The sequence below is a fragment of the Bos indicus genome, chromosome 7 (genome assembly GCF_029378745.1).
Source record: "Bos indicus isolate NIAB-ARS_2022 breed Sahiwal x Tharparkar chromosome 7, NIAB-ARS_B.indTharparkar_mat_pri_1.0, whole genome shotgun sequence".
NCBI classification, from domain to species: Eukaryota; Metazoa; Chordata; class Mammalia; order Artiodactyla; family Bovidae; genus Bos; species Bos indicus.
In genome coordinates, this window is record NC_091766.1 from 73673266 (window position 1) to 73693002 (window position 19737).

The 19737-nt window shown below is 37.8% G+C and overlaps 1 protein-coding gene across 2 annotated transcripts in view; it reads left to right on the plus strand.

The window, feature by feature from the left end:
- The window catches only part of GABRG2 (gamma-aminobutyric acid type A receptor subunit gamma2), a 130400-nt gene extending 112641 nt beyond the window's left edge, over positions 1-17759 (plus strand). Inside the window, exons 7-10 of one of the 2 annotated variants that reach the window (XM_019963686.2) lie at positions 5531-5683; positions 11691-11896; positions 13897-13920; positions 15329-17759. In XM_019963686.2, coding sequence (XP_019819245.1) covers positions 5531-5683; positions 11691-11896; positions 13897-13920; positions 15329-15604 — 659 coding nt within the window. In that variant the 3' untranslated portion in view covers positions 15605-17759. The remainder of the gene's footprint in view (positions 1-5530; positions 5684-11690; positions 11897-13896; positions 13921-15328) is intronic. The other variant, XM_019963687.2, reaches the window with a different exon arrangement.
- Positions 17760-19737: the final 1978 nt, after the last annotated feature.

Consider the following 19737-nt stretch of genomic DNA (forward strand, 5'->3'; position numbering starts at 1 on the left):
GGGTTGGGATTCTGCCCAAGGACTGAGTATTCTATTCATACTTTTGGGCGCAGAGCAAACCTGGAAAAAAAACTTGGTGCCAATCAAAAGGCAATATTTAAAAACCATTTTTCTCTATAGTGCTAATTCCAAATATACAGAAGTAAAATAATTGTATATGCTTCCAGGTTACCTTTAAGTTTATATCAGTGCACACCCCACCAAGAGTACATAGCTCTGCTCTTCATCCACATTTTGTGGTACAGGAAATTACCGGTTTATTTGTTCCCAATATTATAGGCTAAAAATGAAATACTATTATTTTACTTTGCATTTCACTGATCACTAATGAAGTTGAGAATCTTTCTTCATATTTAGTGTCTATGAATTGTTCATTCATTTTTTCAGCCCAGTTAAAAATGTGGGTCTCTCTCTCAATAATTAATGAGAATTACTTATATATCAGTGATATTAGCCTTTGATTTATTTATATAGGTAATATTTTATTCAAATGCAGTATTTTGCCTTTCAAAATTACTTAAAGAAGTATAATACAGTTCTAAACATGATATAATTTTTTTCTCCTTTATGCCTTCTGTATTTTATGTTGTGCTTTGACAAAGTGTCTTCCACACTAAGATTATGAAGGTGTTCTCTTACATTTCTTTCTGGGATAGTATTTATATTCATGCTTAAATCTGAATCTTCGATACATCTCAAATGTGTTGTTGTGTGTTAGGTGAGGTATAGATCTAATTTCAGAAAACACTTTTCCCCAAATGAATTTGCAGAAAGTGAACTCCCCTACCTTCCTGTGGTCAAAACCAGCCCTGTGGAACCAGGCCACAGATTCAAGTGTTTAACAAGGAGTGATAAAGGAAATTCACTGCATTGTCTCAATACCTCTCTCTCTGAGTTGTAGTGAGAGATGAAATAATCTTGTTCTCATTTAATCCATTTAATTTAGAATCTGTCTGTGAGGTTTCATAGATCTTAGTTTCCATGTTACCTAATTTAGTGCTCTTTGCATAAAAGTGATTAAAAATATTTATTGACAAATAAAAAGAGACTAGAGAAAGGAAAGTAGAGTATATCAACACTAATTATGCTTTCAAAATTAATCCAGTAGAGTAATATATACTCTATTCAACTATAGTTAAGTGGAGTAAGAATCATGGGAGAGGAACCAGGTGAAATCTTAGTTTTTTCACCACCATGACAAAATGTTTAGAATTTTAAAGAAAATATATGCAAACTATTCAGCCCAGTGTCTGCACATAGTAGGCCCTTATTACTTGTAACTAGAAAACCATTATTTTTATTATTTGGGGCATCCGGGAGGGGCAGATGTCTTATCATGCCATCAAGTTTTGACGAGGAGGTAGTTTCACGTATGAGCCTAAACACTCCAATAAATTTGAATTTTAAAGCTTTCAAATTGTTAATATGACAAACAACTAAAAAAATAATTATTGAAGTCCATTGTTCACTGACGTTGCTCTCTTCCTAAAACTAGACATAAGAATCTTACAAAAAATAATGGACATTAATGGGTGTTATTCAAATGATATATCTTCTCAGTCATAGCCTGTTTCTATTACATTCTTAATTAGGACAAAGACAGGGAACCAAACTAGTTTTTTTAAGATGCTATGGCTTTAAGTATCATGTTAGAATAAATCAATAGAATAAATCTGAAGTGGCTGAAATAACCACCTTTGACTTGGTGGGCATTTAAAGCTTTTGGACTTGGGGAAATCACTGATGCGGCACTTTCAGGGGATTTGATTTTATAGGCTTCTCAGCCTGAGAGTTTTTAAAAATACAAAAAGTGATGTGGCCTTAGAGATAAGACAGATGTCAGGCTGTCACTGTGGAGCTGCTTGGCTTTTAAATGGCCTGTTCCCAAGTTTGAATCCATAATCTAGTGATAGAAAAGCTTCAGATTTGTTGGCAAAGATGAAAGATGCTCAGAAGCTATTACCTTAAAATAGGAATTGATAGATAAATAGGCTAGGGGAGTCAAGATTCTGACCTAAAGGGAAGTGGAAAATTGAATTGAGATAATTATCTGTTAACTTGAGGCAAAATTAAAGTTCACCTTTAAAAGAGTCAGATCATTAATGCCAATGTGTAGATTCTCATTTACGTGCATGATAAAGAGTAAAAAGATGTTACTAAAATTGTCTAGATTTATTTAAAATATTATAATTTGCATTCAGAGAATTCTCAAGGACTTGAAAAATTAGGGAGAAGAAGTGCCCCCGAATATGATTATTTATAAAGAAACCCTTTCTTTCTTTGTGTTTCTTAGGTAGAATAAGAAACTTACATTTGCCTCTGGTATTGTGGTCAAAGGAACATGAAAGAAAAAGACACTAATAGGGATCATCTTCAATTAAATATTTTTATAATAAATAGAGGCAGGCTGTAATTGAATAATATTCTAGATTAGAACAAAAGCAGAGACCAAACAAATATATGAAATGCTATGACTTTAAATAGCCTAAATCCAAATAAATCAACACAGAGAAGCATCATCTCAGAGAACTAGCACAAATGTATTTATGATCAATAAGAAAATTTCTACCTTTAACTTTTCAAAGATAATTGCTAAATAATGGCTAATTACTGCTCTCAGAGAGGGAACTGTATGTTCTAATGGGAGCTTAATTCCGTAATTCGTATCTGGGTCACTATGACTGCCTTAACCAGGCCTGATTCAGACAAGTGATAGTCTATCAGTGCCCCGAAGGGCAGTGTTAGGAAGTAATCATAGCCCCACTTAGGAAATACTGCAGGGTTAGCAGAGAATCTTGACTCCCTCGAGGAGTACCCAGTGAAGGGTCTTCTGTCTCAGCAGCTTAGAAGAATGTGGAGTGAAGCTGGAGAGAGGGAAGGAAGGAGTGGACTAAGTAATAATAATTCATCCAGCTAAGACAGTCTTCTTTAAAGTGCCTTATTTTCAAATCAGATTTAAGTCATCTAAGTATGGAAAAAGCAAGAGGGTTCCAGAAAAACAACTATTTCTGCTTTATTGACTATGCCAAAGCCTTTGACTGTGTGGATCACAATAAACTGTGGAAAATTCTGAAAGAGATGGGAATACCAGACCACCTGGCCTGCCTCTTGAGAAATTTGTATGCAGGTCAGGAAGCAACAGTTAGAACTGGACATGGAACAACAGACTGGTTCCAAATAGGAAAAGGAGTACGTCAAGGCTGTATATTGTCACCCTGCTTATTTAACTTATATGCAGAGTACATCATGAGAAACGCTGGGCTGGAAGAAGCGCAAGCTGGAATCAAGATTGCCGGGAGAAATAGCAATAACCTCAAGTAGGCAGATGACACCACCCTTATGGCAGAAAGTGAAGAGGAACTCAAAAGCCTCTTGATGAAAGTGAAAGTGGAGAGTGAAAAAGTTGGCTTAAAGCTCAACATTAAGAAAACGAAGATCATGGCATCTGGTCCCATCACTTCATGGCAAATAGATGGGGAAACAATGGAAACAGTGACAGACTTTATTTTTTTGGGCTCCAAAATCACTGCAGATGGTGATTGCAGCCATGAAATTAAAAGACACTTACTCCTTGAAAGGGAAGTTATGACCAACCTAGATAGCATATTGAAAAGCAGAGACATGACTTTGCCAACAAAGGTCCGTCTAGTCAAGGCTATGGTTTTTCCTGTGGTCATGTATGGATGTGAGAGTTGGACTGCGAAGAAAGCTGAGCACCGAAGAATTGATGCTTTTGAACTGTGGTGTTGGAGAAGACTCTTGAGAGTCCCTTGGACTGCAAGGAGATCCAACCAGTCCATTCTGAAGGAGATCAGCCCTGGGGTTTCTTTGGAAGGAATGATGCTAAAGCTGAAACTCCAGTACTTTGGCCACCTCATGCAAAGAGTTGACTCATTGGAAAAGACTCTGATGCTGGGAGGGATTGGGGGCAGGAGGAGAAGGGGACAACAGAGGATGAGATGGCTGGATGGCATCACTGACTCGATGAACATGGGTCTGGGTGAACTCTAGGAGTTGGTGATGGACAGGGAGGCCTGGTGTGCTGCGATTCATGGGGTCCCAAAGAGTCGGAGACGACTGAGCGACTGAACTGAACTGAACTGAAGTGAGTAGAGAAACACAGACATGAAGTCAAGTAATTAAAAAAAAAAAAAACAAAAACACATGATCTGGATTTCATTGCCCATTTATTTTAGGACAAATTATAAGGAAAGAATACACAACATTTGAAAAGTAGTCTCATGTGTCGCCTCACATTAAGAGAGCAGATACAGTGTTTGAAAGTGATGTTGTCTTAAATCAGTCTGAGCTATAAGGTACAATATGGTATATACTATATAAGTACTTCACAGTTTGTACTGTAAAGTGAATACAATGCATGTATCATGATCTTAACAAATTACAGAGACTTGAGACTGTGTCACATTACACTGTTCTCATGCATAGCTGTATAGTTATTCTTGGATTCCTTAATTACTCTACTCTCTGGAATATTTATATACATTTCTTTATAACCAAAATGTCCCAAAATACAACTTCCTGATTTTTGGTTTCTTTCTCTATAGTTAAATGTATAAATACATTGTTCATTTAATCATTTACTCACAAATGTTGCTGAGTGGCTGTTTGGAATCCAGTGGGATGCTAAGTGTAGTGATAGGGGCAGGGAAGGGCTAGGGTAAGCACAGTCTGTGGACTCATGCAGATATAAGTTAACAATGAGACAGATTTTACAAAAACAACCACAGGGATGGACAAGAAGTTACAAACTGAAGCAACTGTTATAAAGGAAAACCACTTGATTCAATGGAAACATGAGAAAATGTCTCAGCACAGGAATTTGGTTATAAACTGAGTAAATAGTCATCTATTAGTGTCAAGCACAAAGATAATTCCCTGGTTTGTAATGGAGAAAGGTCCTGAGAACAAGAAGAAATTGTAACAAATCTTAGAATTCATTGCAGGCAAGAGAGGCACAGGGTAGAAACAAAGATTCCCCTACTTCTTCACCAAATGTAAAACTACATTGTGTGCATTAAGTCAGCAGAGACGGCAAAGTAAAAGATCGCCTGAAAGAAGAAAATATGAGCAATATGCTCAAAGGTATTTCCTTTCATCTAGCAGTCACATTGCTTCTTAAAGGATCAGAATTCAGTATGGTTAGGTATTTTCTATAACGTTTTATTTTGTACTGGGGTACAGCCGATTAACAATGCTGTGATAGTTTCAGGTGAACAGGGAAGGGACTCAGTCACATATATGCATGCATCTATTCTTCCCCAAACCTCCCTCCCTTCCAGGCTGCCACAGAAGACTGAGCAAAGTTCCAGTGCTTTACAGTAGGACCGTGTTGGTTATCCATTTAAAATATAGCAGTGAATACAGGCTGGGTTTTGCTTTTTGTTGTTTTTTGTTCTTAATGCAGGTGGATTAAAACTTTCAAGTGCAGCTAAGAGTGATATGCGTGCTTATCTGAGACGCTTTCCAGTTTTGTGAAGGGTTTTCATGGTCCACCTTTGCTCTGTTCCAGGGGATTATGTGGTCATGACTGTCTATTTTGACCTGAGCAGAAGAATGGGCTACTTCACCATCCAGACCTACATCCCCTGTACACTCATTGTTGTCCTATCTTGGGTGTCTTTCTGGATCAATAAGGATGCTGTTCCAGCCAGAACTTCTTTAGGTGAGAGACAGTTTCTTGTGTTGTACTGTCCCAAGGTAAGTACTGAACAACACTAATCTTTATTCCCCCTTCTAAGTTGATTTGCTTTTAATTCAGTTAGTAATAACATAGAAATGCCATTTATTTAAAACTAGCATATTAAAACAGTGTTTAAAGCTTCTTAGTTGTGTTTTGCTAAATTCTCTCCTTGCTTTGAAAGTGTTAGTTGCTCAGTGATGTCCAACTCTTTGTGACCCCATGGACTGTAACCTGCCAGGCTCCTCTGTTCATGGGTTTCTCCAGGCAAGAATACTGGAGTGGGTTGCTATTCCCTTCTCCAAGGGATCTTCCCAACTAGACCTGGATTTTATCCAGGTAATCTTTTAAATAAAGTAACTGGGGATAAAAAATTTTTTAAAAACTTCTTTTTAGGAAATTTTTTGTTTGTTTGTTTTGGTCTCTGGGCAGTTGTATACCCATAAGAGTTGGTTGTAGTTATCCTTTTCCAATATTGTTTTCAGTGATGCCAGTTTGGTAGCTTGAAATCAACCCAGGTACAAATATTAACACCATGGAAACAGATAAACACAAAAAATCAGGGGCACCTTTTCCCTAGGGAATCAATTATTACACATGTACTAGCATACCACTGGCTACTGATTAATTTCAACATGCATAATTATGATGATGACATTTGAAGATATACGTATACATAACTGGCTCTATACAGAAGAGCTGTTGGAAAGATTATTTTGAGAAAATATGATTACCTATGAAGGATTATTTGGAGTTTGCTTAATCTCTTGTCTGGTGATACCTGTCTTGGAGTTTCACATCATTTTCCTCACATAAGGAAGAGGACTCAAAGATTATTACAAAGCCACAGACTCACAGGAACACTGGAGGCTAGGTCCATGAATAGAATTCTCACACTACATAATATTTCCTAAAGATTTAACTAAAGCTATTGAAAAATGAATTATAAGGCTGCTATCCTCTTTAATCATCTGTGTGACAACTAGAACCACAATTCCTGTTCACTCTTTGGCTAGAGGCAGTATCATGTAATAGTTAAGAGCTTGGATTTTGAAATCCAACAAATGGATTTCAACCCTCATACACAGTATGGCCTTAGATACGTCCTTTAGTCTCTACAAACCACATTTTACTACAAACGGCATTCACGTGTGGAATATCATTTCCTGTACCTAACTGTTGGGGTTTGTATCAGGTTAAATCAGGCACTCCATGCAAAGAGCACAAAACACAGTAGGGCCTCAGAAATACGAGCAATTACAGTCATTTTCTAACAAAGTGATCTGTACCAGGTTATTAAAACTGAGAGCAGCAATGATTACTGGGAAAAAAGGACATCATTTGCATATTTATTCTTCTCCAAACCAAATTTAGTCTCCCATCTGTTTCAAAATAAGGTTATTTTGATTTTTTCTGTTATAGGCGGTACTTTATGTTACAGGCTGTATTTAACAATTATAATATCTTGTCTAATGCTACATGCTAAGACAGACCCAAAATATGTTGCTACTTTTTAGGACGATTGTCATCCTGAGTAGAATGTACCACATTACTTACTCGCTTTCTGTGTCTGTCACATCAGGGTATCAATCAATGTCTTCTTCACTCCCAGCACAGTGCCTGGTCCACGGCAGGTACCTCTATGATTACTCAAGTAATATATGCACATATGAGTGGATGGAACAAGCACACTGATGCGTTCCAGTCCACCAATCCCAAAAATATCTTTAGGGAAAGATTTCAAATCAATCTCTTCTCTTGAAGTCTAGATTCCTGCTGGTTAAAAAACCCTCTTAAGGCTTTAGTACTAGCTCATTTCCACCACTTGATCAATGAGTGCTCACCGGCAAGAGACCCTAGTGGGAGAAGAAAGGAAGGAGAGTAGGCTGAGGAAGAGGGACAGAACAAATAGCAGGTAGGCGCTCCTCTTGCTCATAGATCATTTACCGTAAGCCAGTCATCCTCAGTGTGGTCCTCCTGCTTTTCCTACTTTTTAGAATAACTGCATGCAGAAGTTGTAATGAAAACAAAGGTTAGTATCACATTTTTAGAACTAAGGAACCAGAGGTGCCATGAGGTTAAATGGCACGCACAAGGCCACTGCCAGCAGATAGCAGATGTGTGCCTTGGCTGATGAGAACTAGATTGGCTCTGGGTGTGGGGCCCTGTTGAAGGGCCACTTGTGGGAGGTGGGATGGTGAGCTGAGCCAATTTCTCAACTTTAGCTTTGCAGTATCAGGTCTCTATCACTGCTTATTAAGTCCAACTGTGTATTTAAATCAGTAGAGGGCTTTCAAAAGTACAACTGCCTTTGTCCAACCCCAGGATATGCTTATTTAATTTCTTGAGAGCACACGGTGGGGTGGGGGGTGGGGGGTGGAATTTAGGATAAAAAAATAAAAAATTCCTCAGGTGATTCTAAGGCGTGATCAGGTTTAGGTTTAGGAACACTGACCTAGATTATTGGGTCCAATTACCTTTTCCAGTGTTTACAATCAAGAGTTGAACCAGATGACAGTGAATGCCTGTGAACCTAAAAGTTTACTGCCACAAAGCAGAGAGCCACGTTGTTTGAGGAGTGAGATAAATATATGCATGTGGCTAAGAGAGTGACTGCTTTCTAAGTGCAGATCACAACATTTGAGGTCATTTTGAAGGTTATAACACTTGAGTAGAGTTTAGTACACAGGTGGTAGCTGGGGAGGTTTAATCATGGTATAAGGATGATGGATTAAACAAGGAAAATACCTCTTGGCATTTTTCACCCAAGTTATGAGGTAAGCAACATGCCTAAAGAGCTTACTTCATGCCAAGACTGAAGGAACTGAAAAAAGCTTATAGATATTTTTCATCCATCTCAAGTAAGAGAAGTCTAGTTTCTTTGCTTAGCAAAACTGGACTGAAAAACCCCATGGAACAAATGAAACACATTAAGCTATCTTGTTGTTGGTTGGTAAGTCAGTTAGAGTCCTGTTCTTCACTGTTCTCTGTGGCTCCAAGCAGACCTGAAAATATCTTGAAGGAACTTTTTGAGATTCTTCTTTACATTCCTGTGATGAATGTCCATGTAGCCTAATAATATCAGACATACCAAATTTTCTTAAGTGAACTTATGCATGATATCTGCTATGCATACTGAAATTTTCACTTCTCATAGGTCATTTTTGCTTTGAGGCCTGAATGAAGTGAAGAAAGTGCTAATTAATTTTTGAAATTATCCCACAAAAATATCAGCTGTGATTAGGTATAATCAAGAACTTCTATGTGAATTAATACATAGACAACCTAAGTGAAGCTTTTTTACTTTGAGAAGCATATCTTTCTTCTCTAAAGTAAATGATAATAACACCTTATATTTATTGAGACTTTACTAGGAATTGTCACTCTATGTTCGTGATTTAATTTAATCTTCATGAGCGCCTTATGAAGTCACTACCATCCCCAGTTTGTACTTGAGAAGCTAGACCATGCTTATGTTTCCATCATGACAACATGGAAGATTCACAGATCCACATCATATCCCAAATTAGGGATTTGGGATAGCTAAATCCCTAATAGCTCCTAAGAATGTGGCACTTCATCCTGCACATTATGGACCTATTTATAGAGAGGAAATACAACAATGTGGTTTAGAACATTGCATTTAAAGTCAGACTTGCTAGGCTTGTAGGTTATCTCTCTTACTGGTTTATTCTTTCTGTGCTGTTTTTTTTTTTTTTTTTCACTTGCAAGAAGAAGGATAACAGTGCTTATTACCTCATTTTGAGGGTTTTCTGGGATTATTATACATATGCTTGACATAGTATCTGGTCAAATGAAGAGATTCTTAAATGTTAGCTACTGTTATGTACAACTAAAATGATCCTCCCAAATCATCAATATGGATTCCTATTTTCATATGTAGGTTGAGTCTCTTTGATCTTTCATGTATACACTATTCTTCAATCGTTTTATTTTTTCAACAGATATTGAGTCCTAGCTCTATACTCACTGTGGGGTTACAGTGGACATCAAGAGCCATGTTTTATCTGTCATCACAAAGTATGTAGACTAGACAGAGAGATGGATTACTCCATAATCGCTAATGATGGAACGCGAGAGAGGCTTCAGTCTTTATGACTAAGTTTCCTTGTGGAGGGCCTCTATTAAAGGCACTTCTTTCTGTGTAGTTCTTTTAACCAACACTGATCTTCCCCTTCTCTAGAATTTCATAACACACAATGTATCATACAAACCTGATACTAAGCTAAGTGTTCTTAGAAACATACCCAAACTCTTCAAAAATGGCTCTGAAAAAAAACCTGAGCAATTAGGAAGAGAAAGGTCAATGTCCTTCTTGGCTTAACCTTTCTTCAAGAGTGGCTGGCTCCCCTTAACCATCTTTGGAGCATTCTGTACCCATGTTGTAAAGAGAGAATAAAATCCTATTTCTCTTTTCCTGTATGGTGATACTGTTCTTAATCTCTGTGGCTTCCTTCCCCTGCTCCTCAAGTTTCACGTGTCTGATTCCTTCTGAGTTTCCCAGGACTGCTCTTTGAGGCAGGGGCATTGACTCTCTCCTAGAAGTATCTTGGTCCTAGTAATAGTGAGAATTAACATACAGCATTAGACAATGGAAACGTCCCTCTCCCCTGCCTCCAACAAAAATGTTAAGTCACAAGGCTATAGATGGTAAAAGCTTGGGAAGACCATTTTTGGAGTACAGAAAAGTTGCATCCAGTCATGATAAGAAATGTTGAATTAAAATCATAGCATGATAAGAAATGGATGGGTCTTCAAAAAGATAGTCAGATGCAGAAACTGAAACCTAGAATACTGAAGTGAATTGAGTTACTATAATGAGCTAGAACCTATTCAAGTACTGAATCCACGTTGCCTTGTTATAAATAGCACAGCTGTAAATACATAGAGTTTGTCTTCACTTTGTTGTTAAACAATTATTGGGGATAACTAGTTTTCTTGGGCACTGTTGTACAATGGGAAAAAGAAGGGTTTTGAAATCAGCCATTTAACTTCTGTGCTCAAATCTTTCTGCTACTTTACTATCTGACACAGAGCTTGCCTTTTGGCTTCCTTTCCCTCAACTATAAAATCAAAATGAAAATATCTGCTGTAAAGATTCAAAGAGAGAATGCACATGAAATACTTATCATAGTGCCTGGCACAAGGACATTTTCAGTAAATATTAGTTATATCATTTCTGAGATGCCTGTTTTCATCATATAATCGTCTCTAAAGAATTTATACATCAGAACCTGTCAGTCACACACAAAGTACCTCCTCTATTTAATACCTTTAAAGGGCTTCTCCTTACACTTTGAATAAAATGCAAACTCCTGGGCAGGCTCTGCATAACTTAACTAGGTAACTTCTATTTACCTAGCATCACTGTGACTTGGCCGCCCATCCCAGGTATTCTAAAAATTCAAAACCAGATAAGGTTTCCCTTCCTCAGAACCTCCCTTTAATTAATTTAGCCAGTTCTGTCCCATCGCTCAGTTGTGTCCAACTCCTTGCTACTTTAGCGTTGATAGCCAGAAGGTTGGTTTTTTCTAATTTTTTAAGCTTCACCTTAAATATCACCTCCTCAAACAGGCCTTCCACCTAAGTTCTCACTGCCCCTGTCCTCTGCACGGTGCATTCCATAATCTGTCATTATACTTCTCTCTGTTTTCTTGATTCATGGTGGTGTCTCTCACTGAAATACATATGGGCATACATAAGGGACATATGGGCAGAGACCTTGTCTATTTTATTTCTCAGCACTAAGTCAGCACATTCTTAGCACATTTCTCAGCACATACGGGAGATGACACATGGTAGGCAGGCGATACATATCTGTGAACAATGTGAATGAATTCCAGTCAAGCCTCCTTCCCCAGAACTGAGGCCACTCCTCAGAAGTCACAAAACACATTTAGTCTCACCAGGGAGGCAGTTATCCAATGTGCTGATGTGGTCACAGGGTCTGTTTTATCCTGCCTTCCTCCAGGAATCACCACTGTCCTGACAATGACTACCCTCAGCACCATTGCCCGGAAGTCTCTCCCCAAGGTCTCCTACGTCACAGCGATGGATCTCTTTGTATCTGTTTGCTTCATCTTTGTCTTCTCTGCTTTGGTGGAGTATGGCACTCTGCATTATTTTGTCAGCAACCGGAAACCAAGCAAGGACAAAGACAAAAAGAAGAAAAACCCTGTATGTATCATTTCTCATTGGGCCCTTTGACATTTTTACGCCGAAAGATCACCTGGCTTTGTTTTGGTTTGGCCTTGCTTGGCCTATTGTGGGCTATCCATACTTTGGGCCCCAAGGTGAAGACAGCATGTGTGAGTTTGGCCAGGCTCCCAGGATTCATTATGGTCATCAGTTAATCAGGAGAGACCTGATTCACTGAGGCAGACTGTAGCTCTCTTCATTTCACTGGGAGAATAACCATGACTGGAAACTGCATTCATCTTTTAGTAGCTGTCATTTTAGGTTTTCCTGATTTTCAGCTGTCTGACTCTTAACTATAATGTTTTAAAATTACTGATGTTTTAAGTCCTTCATCCACTGCTTTCCAATAGGAAGCCATGAGGTTCTTAAAGTTTCAGGGATCACCATACTTTTTTTTGCAAATCATTTAGTGTGTGTGTGTGTATGTGTGTGTGCATTGCCAGAGGACTTCTGTTGGTTTTATACTCAAAATATATATTTTTAGCCTCCCTGTGTTATCATGTTCTCGTATATAAATGAGTATTATTTTATATATATCTTATGAGGCTGCTGTGAGAAATAAGTGTAATGGATATAAAAGACATTAAATAGTACCTGGTATTAAAATGATGATGATGGCTGACGTTGATGATTTATATAGTTACCAACCTGGATTGAGTTCAGTGATTTGGAAACAGGTAAGAACACTTTACCTTGCCACCAAACTTTAAACAGAGTTGAAGAAGCACATTTATAAAAGCCTAACATAATTGTTTTGTATTATGGATGCTGAAAAGAGCACGTAGCTACGCATTTGCCCACTTAAATCCAGTGTTTGGTTCACAGGAGGCCCGATGAAAGTGAAGGTGCATTTCTTTCCAAAAATGGGGCAAAGGAGCTTACCCACCCTCCTGAATTTATAGCCTTTCCTGGTGAGGGCCATGACAGTGGCTAGCTTTCTGACCCATGGACTTTGGGGAGCTGAATTATAACCACTGATTCTAGCTGATTCTAGCCTGAATCCTGATGCATCTTCAGAAACCCAGGTGAAATTTGACAAACGGCACACGTTTATTTGACTGTGAAACATTATAACAGGTAAAGAAAGATGCATCATTGTTCTTGATGATTAATGTAAAAGAAATGCTTATCTTCAATTTCCCGATCACTGCACTTTCTGCAGCCCCTTCTTTTTCTGTATGGCCTCTCTTTACCTTTGCATCTTTTCTATCCTTAGTTTATTTTCCTTGTCGTGTTGTTTTTTATTTTCCCCCCTTTCTTCACTTGCCATTTCATTTTCCCCTCAAATTTCCTGCCAGTAGTAATAAGGCAGTGAGGACTGACAGTGGACAAAGCCCTTTGGCCCTTTCTATTGCAGAGTGGATTTTGTTGCAGAGACAGAAGCACTTGGATTCCTTAGACCAGGGTCCTGGTCCTGAGGATGGCAGAAAGAAAAGGTGACAGAGGAGAAAGGGAATTGAAGAAACTGCAAAAGTGAAAGTACCCAAGAACTCTGTGCACATTTCCCTTTTAAGCCGATTAGATGATTTATCAGAATGAGCTAGAGTCCAAGTTGTGACTGAGAAGCTAAAATTTCACTTTCCCATTTAATATGTTCTTGGGTTCATTATGTCAAGACTCTCCTAGTTAAGGCCTCCTTAATGATAATCAGAAAATAAAATCAGCATTTCTATACAGGGAAAATAGGCAACAAAGCTTCCTTATAAGTGGGCAGCACTGAATATTGCAGTTAGATCATTATAGATTAATTTATCAAAGATTTCACTAGGAATCACCAAAATTTCATTTTCCAAATTAGGCATATACTTTATTCTAAGCTCAGAACTGTCCTTCTGTGTTTATAATTTCAGTTCATTTCACTTGCTATGTTTTCAAAATGTATTTTTAATTTATCTTATTTTGTCTCTCTTTTTTTTTTCCTTTTTTCCCTTCTTTTAATTAAAAAAATGCGATTCTCTTTTCTGTCTACAAACCCAAAGCTTCTTCGGATGTTTTCCTTCAAGGTATAATGTTTTTGGAATGGAAATTCACTGCATGCAACTGCTGGATCTAACTATTAATGCTTACATGGTGTTTTATTTATTTTTTATGAATAGACTTTTAAGCATTCTACTAGAGATAACACATTTAAGATGGAGAAAGTTCTTTAGAGTTTTAGAGTTGATTCAGCAACCCTACATTAATTCAGAGGTTTTGACCTAACATGAGACTAAAAATCTCTAAGCTCTATGAGATGTTATTAGTGAAGTGGGCCTCATTAAACATCAAAGCCAAGACTTACCCTCTCTATGCAGATAAAAATGGAATCCAGTTTCACTGGTTGTACCTACCAAGTTCCATTTATGTCCTAAAATTTAACTCTGTAAGTCCTAATTCAAAAAAGGATTGTTTTTCAATAAGTACATATAAAAATTTCCATTGGCCTGAACTCTACCTTTTGGCTCTATAAAAATGATACTGTCTTTGAAATGCTTTAGATTAAAACACCCATCCCTTCCTTCCAGGGTTATCCAGGGGCCTTTTGGCTCTATCATACAATATTCAATGAGATTTCTATTCTCAGCTAAACTTTCTGATAGCTGATTCAGAGACAATAGAGTTCATATATATATCATTCCTAAAACTAACTTACCAAATTAACATTAAATAAATTGAATTTTCTAGCAATTTTATAATTGGTGCAGCAGCAAAGATTAGATTAACATTTAATTAATTGGTACTAGTTTCTTCTCAAATCCTCAAGAGAGTTTGACAGCTAGTAACATTTAAAAAATTTCACTCACATGTAGTTTAATATTGCTGACATTCTGAAGCTTCTAAAGGGTGATGTTAGGCAAAGTACTATATTACTTTAAAGTATAAACCCCACCATTGTGGTATAAACTCAGGAAGCTTCTGTATTTATACACAGCTTAACATTTTCTGTTAAAAGCGTTTAACACATTTGCTCAGTGTAACGGGATTTACTATTTGCCTATATAGATAAGCATGTACACAAAATTTGATTTCACAATTGACTCATTTTTATTTCTCTATCCTACTCACATGCAACACCATTAAATGCCTTCATGTAACCAACCTCACATCTAATAGTTACTAGAATAAGATTCCATGTAGTTGTTTGATTTAAATCTTCAAACTTTGAGTTCTTTTGGTGTTCAATCTTCTTGCTATAGCTTATTAGCTTGGTGGTATTATTTTCAGCTGCACTGCTTAAGCTCAAAATTTGAAATCTGCAACTGCTATCCTTCTAAGTTCAATTTCACCATTGTAGATCATGATGTCATAGCAATTCCCTGAGTACTCATTTTCAGATTCATCATTCGCACACTGGGGACATTGTGGAGACATGGTCTGGGATTTATCAGGTAAAACTAACTCTTATCCCGCTCCTTCCCTACTCCATCTCAGGCCCCTACAATTGACATCCGCCCACGATCAGCAACCATTCAAATGAACAATGCCACACACCTTCAAGAGAGAGATGAAGAATACGGGTATGAGTGTCTGGATGGCAAGGACTGTGCCAGTTTTTTCTGCTGTTTTGAAGATTGCCGAACAGGGGCTTGGAGACACGGGAGGATACACATCCGTATTGCCAAGATGGACTCCTATGCGCGGATCTTCTTCCCCACTGCTTTCTGCTTGTTCAATCTGGTTTATTGGGTCTCCTACCTTTACCTGTGAAGAGGTATGGGTGTTACTGATGTGGGTCTTACTCACTAAATCTCATGAAGAGAAGATGTCCTTTCTAAGTCTACTTACATAATCCCCTGTGTAGTTTACCATACTTTGAATTTGTTTCCGTGTTCCAGCCTGGTAAATTGTATTCATGTCATATTGTTTGCACCCAACTCTCCTATGCTAAGTGTAATTTGAAGTGTAATGTTTGCTGTGTCTCAAAACCTGCAAGGCAAAGTGAAATTAGAGCAAGAACATTGAAACAAAACAAGCTTTTCTTTCAGCTACAACAATTGCAATTGTGAAAGCCAATATTATTTACAATGGTGTTATCCTTCCTGAATTCAAAATACAATTAGATGCAAAAGACCCAAAAGTGTACCCTCTGTTCTGGGATCAAGTTGTGGTAAATTTGATTCCCAAAGGATATCTCCCTAATTTGAGAAAAATCACAACCTGCTTTAAATATAGGAACCTAGACTAGAAATCTATTATATCTCCCTTCCAAGATATGAAGGAAACTTCCTCCACATCACATGTACAATGATGTAAATATTTCAGTAACATAGAATGCTTCAAGTTTAATGCATGCATCTCTAGAGCTGAAACAAGTGGACTGACGTTAACATCATATTGTCTTTTATTCTGTGTCTTTGGGCTCTAAATGAATCATGAATGTAATTATATGGGTTTGGGTTTGGAACAGGAGAGAGGAATCTTCTCCCTCACGCATGAAGATTCAAACATCTTGTTTTGTTTTGTTTTTTTTTTTTCCTTGTAAGACGTATTACAACACTAAGTAAATACAGACTGGATAATTGACATTTGCCACCTCGAAATATGCCCAATTTCATAGAGTATAAAGTAAATAAATGTATGTGCTTGCTACTTTTTCTTCTTTTTAGGATATAGGTCATCACAGAACTTACGCTCAAGATCTGCTTCCCGTGACTGTGAGTGCCTTGTGGGCAGAATCTTTGTCATCTCTTCTTTGGGTCCTCAGCACCATGTAGAGTGCTCGGCACACAGTTGGTGCCAGTGAATGTGGTTTGTAGTGAACTGGCTTTAGATGCCTCTGATAAAGCTCTCTGAACTGGTCTGGAACCAGTGATTCACCTTTTCACACAGGCGTTGTCCAGTGCTATTTGATCTTGTAGAAGTAAACAGAAGGATCCAAAGAACTTTGACTATTTTGTTCATTATTACACATTTACTTTAGGCAAAGACCATATTCCTTTTAGAACAATATTTACATCCTATATTTCTGTACAGAAATGAGTCTACCAGGGCATAATTAGAATCTGTGTAGTATGGTTCCAGGTCTGGGGGTGAGTCAGTCCTGACCCCCCACTTTTTCACCGAGGACATAGACAGGAACAACAGGAGTTATACCTGACTGGTGTTCAAATGCAGTATCCTTTGTTCTGGGGAAAGCAAAATGTACTGAAGTTTACATTTACAAGATTAAAGAAACCTGAAAGACTTAGAAGGCAGTCGAGCCTATGACTGTGTCCCCATTTGACCAGACTGTACTCACACGAAGTGGCTATCCCAGGCTTAAGACTTGATGAGTTGAGCTCCGTTTTCATGTACTCATCCTGAATTCCTATTTTTCTAAAATTGCGTCCTTCACCAGTTCTGCCTTTTGGCAATCATTTCTTTTAAGTCAGAATTCAATCATAGCTACAGATAATCTACAATGAGTAGAAAAGAAGAGAAAGTGTCATTGTTAATAGAAAACCATGTAAAGTCATCATCAGGTCATCTGGATGAATCTTGAAATACATATAGCTGCCAAATTTACAAACCTTTACTGTATCAGTGCTGTAGTATATAACCTCAAACAGGTGTAAATAGAATTAATTATTTTCTTGTTTTGAATTGTTAACATATTAAATGTTGACTCTTTGGGAGAGTTGTTGGCAAATTTTCAGTGACAAGAAAACATGTTATTGTCAACTTGAAATGTATTCCGTTAATGGGGACATTCAAGAAAAAAAGATAGCTTTCCAATGTGTGCATAGTATTGGCAAAATAAATATATATTATATATAATCTGATTCTTAATTATCAGCTGCTCCCGGTCTATGTATATGAAAACCTTTTCACAATGGGAACTGCCTAATATGTGGACTTTTACAATAAAAATGCTGCATTCTAAGCCATGGCATCAGGTCAGTGGTTGGTTGGACTTGTTTGTCTTAAAAGAGACAAACTTCACTTTCTGTTTGTCTCTTCTCTGATCCCTCTTCTCTGTCTCACTCCCCAACACTGCCTTCCCTTTATGTAAATTTTAGTTGTGAGCAGTGTGATCATGTTTTGCATGATACTCACTTTAAAGAAATTAAGAGATGGTTTTTGGAGTGTGGAGTAGAGACATAAAGAAACGGCATGAAGGAGTAGCTCAAGACTTCTGTGCCTAAAACTTTGGTGAGGCTAACAAGATGGACACTGGTGTCAGCCATCACTGGGATCCCATCTCTACCAGAGACCAGCTGTTTCACAATTGTCAGGTCAGCCTTTATAAGCCTCCATTTTACCAGCTATGAATTAGGTGTAATAAGGCCCCCCCATGTGGTGACACCAGTGCTCTGCTGCTGGGCTCCTCCCACTCCCATCAAATCAGCTAATAGCATCTGGCAATATTCAAATATGTCTTAATTGAGGCCCTGTAGCATGATGTTTCATTTTGAAAGAGTAACTGCACTGCAAACCATTCTTTATACTACAGGCTGACAATCTAAGTTGTTATTGAAAAATCTCACATATTATATTATTTTCAAAGCCAAAGAACCTGTCTCTGTAACCACCCCCTCAAATTAAAAATATAGGGAACCATGCTCCAGAGACAGTATCATATTTTTAAGTCCTCTGAATTCCTCAGAATGGTTACCATGCTGCTGCTGCTAAGTTGCTTCAGTCGTGTCCAACTCTGTGTGACCCCAAAGACGGCAGCCCACCATCCCGTCCCTGGGATTCTCCAGGCAAGAACACTGGAGTGGGTTGCCATTTCCTTCTCCAATGCATGAAAATCAAAAGTGAAAGTGAAGTCGCTCAGTTGTGTCCAACTCTTAGCTACCCCATGGACTGCAGCCTACCAGGCTCCTCCGTCCGTGGGATTTTCCAGGCAAGAGTACTGGAGTGGGGTAACAGTTAGCATAATCCTTTACAAACCTAGCTACCCTACCTTCCTCTTGCTATCATTCTCTTGGCCCCTCATGTCTTCCTGCATTCAATTTAAACATCTATTTCTCACCTTCCAGACACATAAAAAAATTAGTTTTCATTTCAGTCTTGTTTCCTGTCTAACTCAATGCCTTTATTTTTAGCTTCCATCCCCTTTTTAAAGTCTCAGTATTATTCTGACTAGTAGCAATGCTTTTTGTCTCTAACGAAGGTCAAATTACATTTAGCCAAATGATGTGGTCATTGGGGATTATGTCAAAAACTACTATCTCTATGCCTTGTCACTATGGATTTTTGTTTAACATGTAGAAGAAAGAAAGAATGACCTACACCGATAGCTCTGCTATATAATTTTAATGCTCACTGAGTTGCCAAAGGTCACACAGTTAATGGCAAACATGGAACAGCCACCCAAGCATTACTCTTTCTACTGACCCTCACGGTGTTTTAGGATTTGGAAGTTAAATCTGGAATACATTATCTTCCTCTTCATGCTTTAAGATCTGTCAAATTTGAAGATGCCTTCTTTCTTTGATCTTGACTTCATTTTAATTGCAATGAGACAAATTTTAAAATATGTAGCAACAGAGTTAAGTTGATGGATTCTACATTTATTTCATTCTATTTCTAGTCACTTTCCAGTGTTATTCACTGCTTTCAGAATTCTGCTTGAAAGAAGGGATCTCCAAGAATCTGAAAAGTTCTAGACCCAGACAGAGTTGCCCCTTTTTCTCTCTGGGTGTGGAAGAACAGAAAACCAGAGTTTCTTATATTTTGTCTCTACTGGCTCATTCTTTCCACTGTATCCGAAAAGTGGTAGAAGTACTCTATTAATACTTGGTCTGAGGTTAGATACCAATTACAAAATCCAGTTGTGATTTTATTTTTCTCTATTTGGGTTTTTTTTTTTTTAAGTTTTCCCTTATTATTGTTTTTGAAACAAAATGGAAAAG